The following is a 1,671-nucleotide window of genomic DNA, read 5'->3' as shown; positions in this document are numbered from 1 at the left end:
TACCCGAAGGACAATGCCGGGGCGAAGCATAAGCGGACAGTAGTGCATCAAGGTGTTGTGCCGAGGGCAGTCATGGGTGACCCATCTCTGCCTCCCTGCCACCCTGCCGCAGTGCCGCCTCTCGCCCCTTCGGCAAGTAGCTACCCGAGCATGCCAGGGACGCAGGAGCTCGCTCTCGGCAACGTCTGGGAATCGTCCGCGTCGCCGCTGCGAGTATTGTCCCCCGAGGTCGTCGCGAACGGGAGTGAGGGCGAGGCTGCCTTTGAGGGCGCAAGCGAGCGGGGGGCGGCGCAGTTCGGGGGCGCGCCATGGCAGCATGATGGAGGCGCGGGTACTCTGGCAGCGTCCATGCAGCAGTGTCGGCTCAGCGCAGCGGGCCCAGCCAGTGTACGTGGCGCCGCGCCATCACCAGCCTCGCCGTCCTGTTCTCGGGCCTCGCCTTTGGGCTTCCACGCCTGCCCGCCGCCCCTGCCCTCCTCCAGCCCCGCCGCCCCTCCGTGCCCGCAGCCAGCTCAGCCTCGAGGCCAGGCCGCGCACCGCAGCCTCCTGCACGGCCAGCGCCTCTCACACCATAGCCACCGGCAGGCCACGTCGCCTCACCACAGTCGGCCGGCCTGCGCCCTGCAGAGGTGGCAGGTGCCCCCGCGGTCGACAGCCAGGTGGGGGCGCGGGATGCACCGCCCGCCTCACTCCGCGCCCTTCAGCCCAGCCAGCTACGTCTTGGGAGCCCACGCCGCTGCAAGGTTTGGTTAGATGTCCTTCGGTTCCTTTGCCCTTCCCAAGGGCTGCCACTCGGCTGCCCTGCGTTTGCATGCGCTTGTGCCCCGCGACCGCTGTCGGTGTGCGACGCAGCGTAACAGTCCCCGAGTTCAGGGGATTCAGTCGCCCGTGACTGACACGGTCAAGCGGGCACATGACACACTCCCTCGGGGCACTCTCGCGAGTCGGCGACGGCCGCGTCATGTCGGGTCAGTCGCAGCCGCCGCGTCGAGTCGCCCGCGTGTCGCTCGGTGACGAATGAGGCGCAGTGGAGCAGTGTAAGAGGCAAACAGGTTCCGCTTAGTAAACGGCCCGGGAGCCTTTCGAGGAACCCTCGCGGGGTCTTGATGGAGGCGCGACAGCCTTCGGCCGATCGGAATTCATGAGGCGGCCCGGCCGGCGATGAATAATGCCATGTATAATGCCATGGAAAGAGTGTGATCCAGAGACTTTTTTCTTACTGCTGTTATCCATGAGCGCTTTCTTACGAGTGTCCACGAGTTTCTCTTCATCGCGTTGCGAAGTTCGAGAGCTTTAGATGCATTTGGCAGTGAAGCCGCCGTGACAGTCGTTCTGAAATGAAAAACGGAACGTATGGTAAGCGTAGAGCCGGGGATCAGGTGGTGCCCCAAGGAGTACGTGCGGACGAGGAACAATGGGAGACAGACGGAGAAAAGGTGGAAAGGCGGAGGGAAGGATTTGGAACGAGAGGGGGGTGAGAGGGATGGGAGGGGGTGGGGAGGTGAGGTGGAAGGCTATAAGGAGGAGAGAAAGATGGGAGGAAGGAGGAGAGTTTGTTGAAGGAATGAGAAAGTGATTGCGGAATGGAAGGAAAGCATAAAAACTGAAATGGTCGACGCGAGAAGAGAAGAGAAGAATGAAATTGAATGTTAAGAACATTCATGATGGGTT

General features: G+C 62.7%; 1 protein-coding gene across 2 annotated transcripts in view; it reads left to right on the top strand.

Annotated features, from left to right (window-relative positions):
• Window positions 1–1,671, top strand: part of LOC119581735 (RNA-binding protein fusilli-like) — a gene marked incomplete in the record, with an annotated part of 165,619 nt that overhangs the window by 141,633 nt on the left and 22,315 nt on the right. Inside the window, 1 exon segment of one of the 2 annotated variants that reach the window (XM_037929867.1) lies at window positions 34–743. Within the exon segment in view, the coding sequence (XP_037785795.1) occupies window positions 73–743 (671 nt within the window). 2 annotated transcript variants of the gene reach the window in all.

Source organism: Penaeus monodon, chromosome 15 (assembly GCF_015228065.2).
Source record: "Penaeus monodon isolate SGIC_2016 chromosome 15, NSTDA_Pmon_1, whole genome shotgun sequence".
Classification (NCBI taxonomy): Eukaryota; Metazoa; Arthropoda; class Malacostraca; order Decapoda; family Penaeidae; genus Penaeus; species Penaeus monodon.
This window is presented reverse-complemented; position numbering and strand designations above follow the sequence as displayed.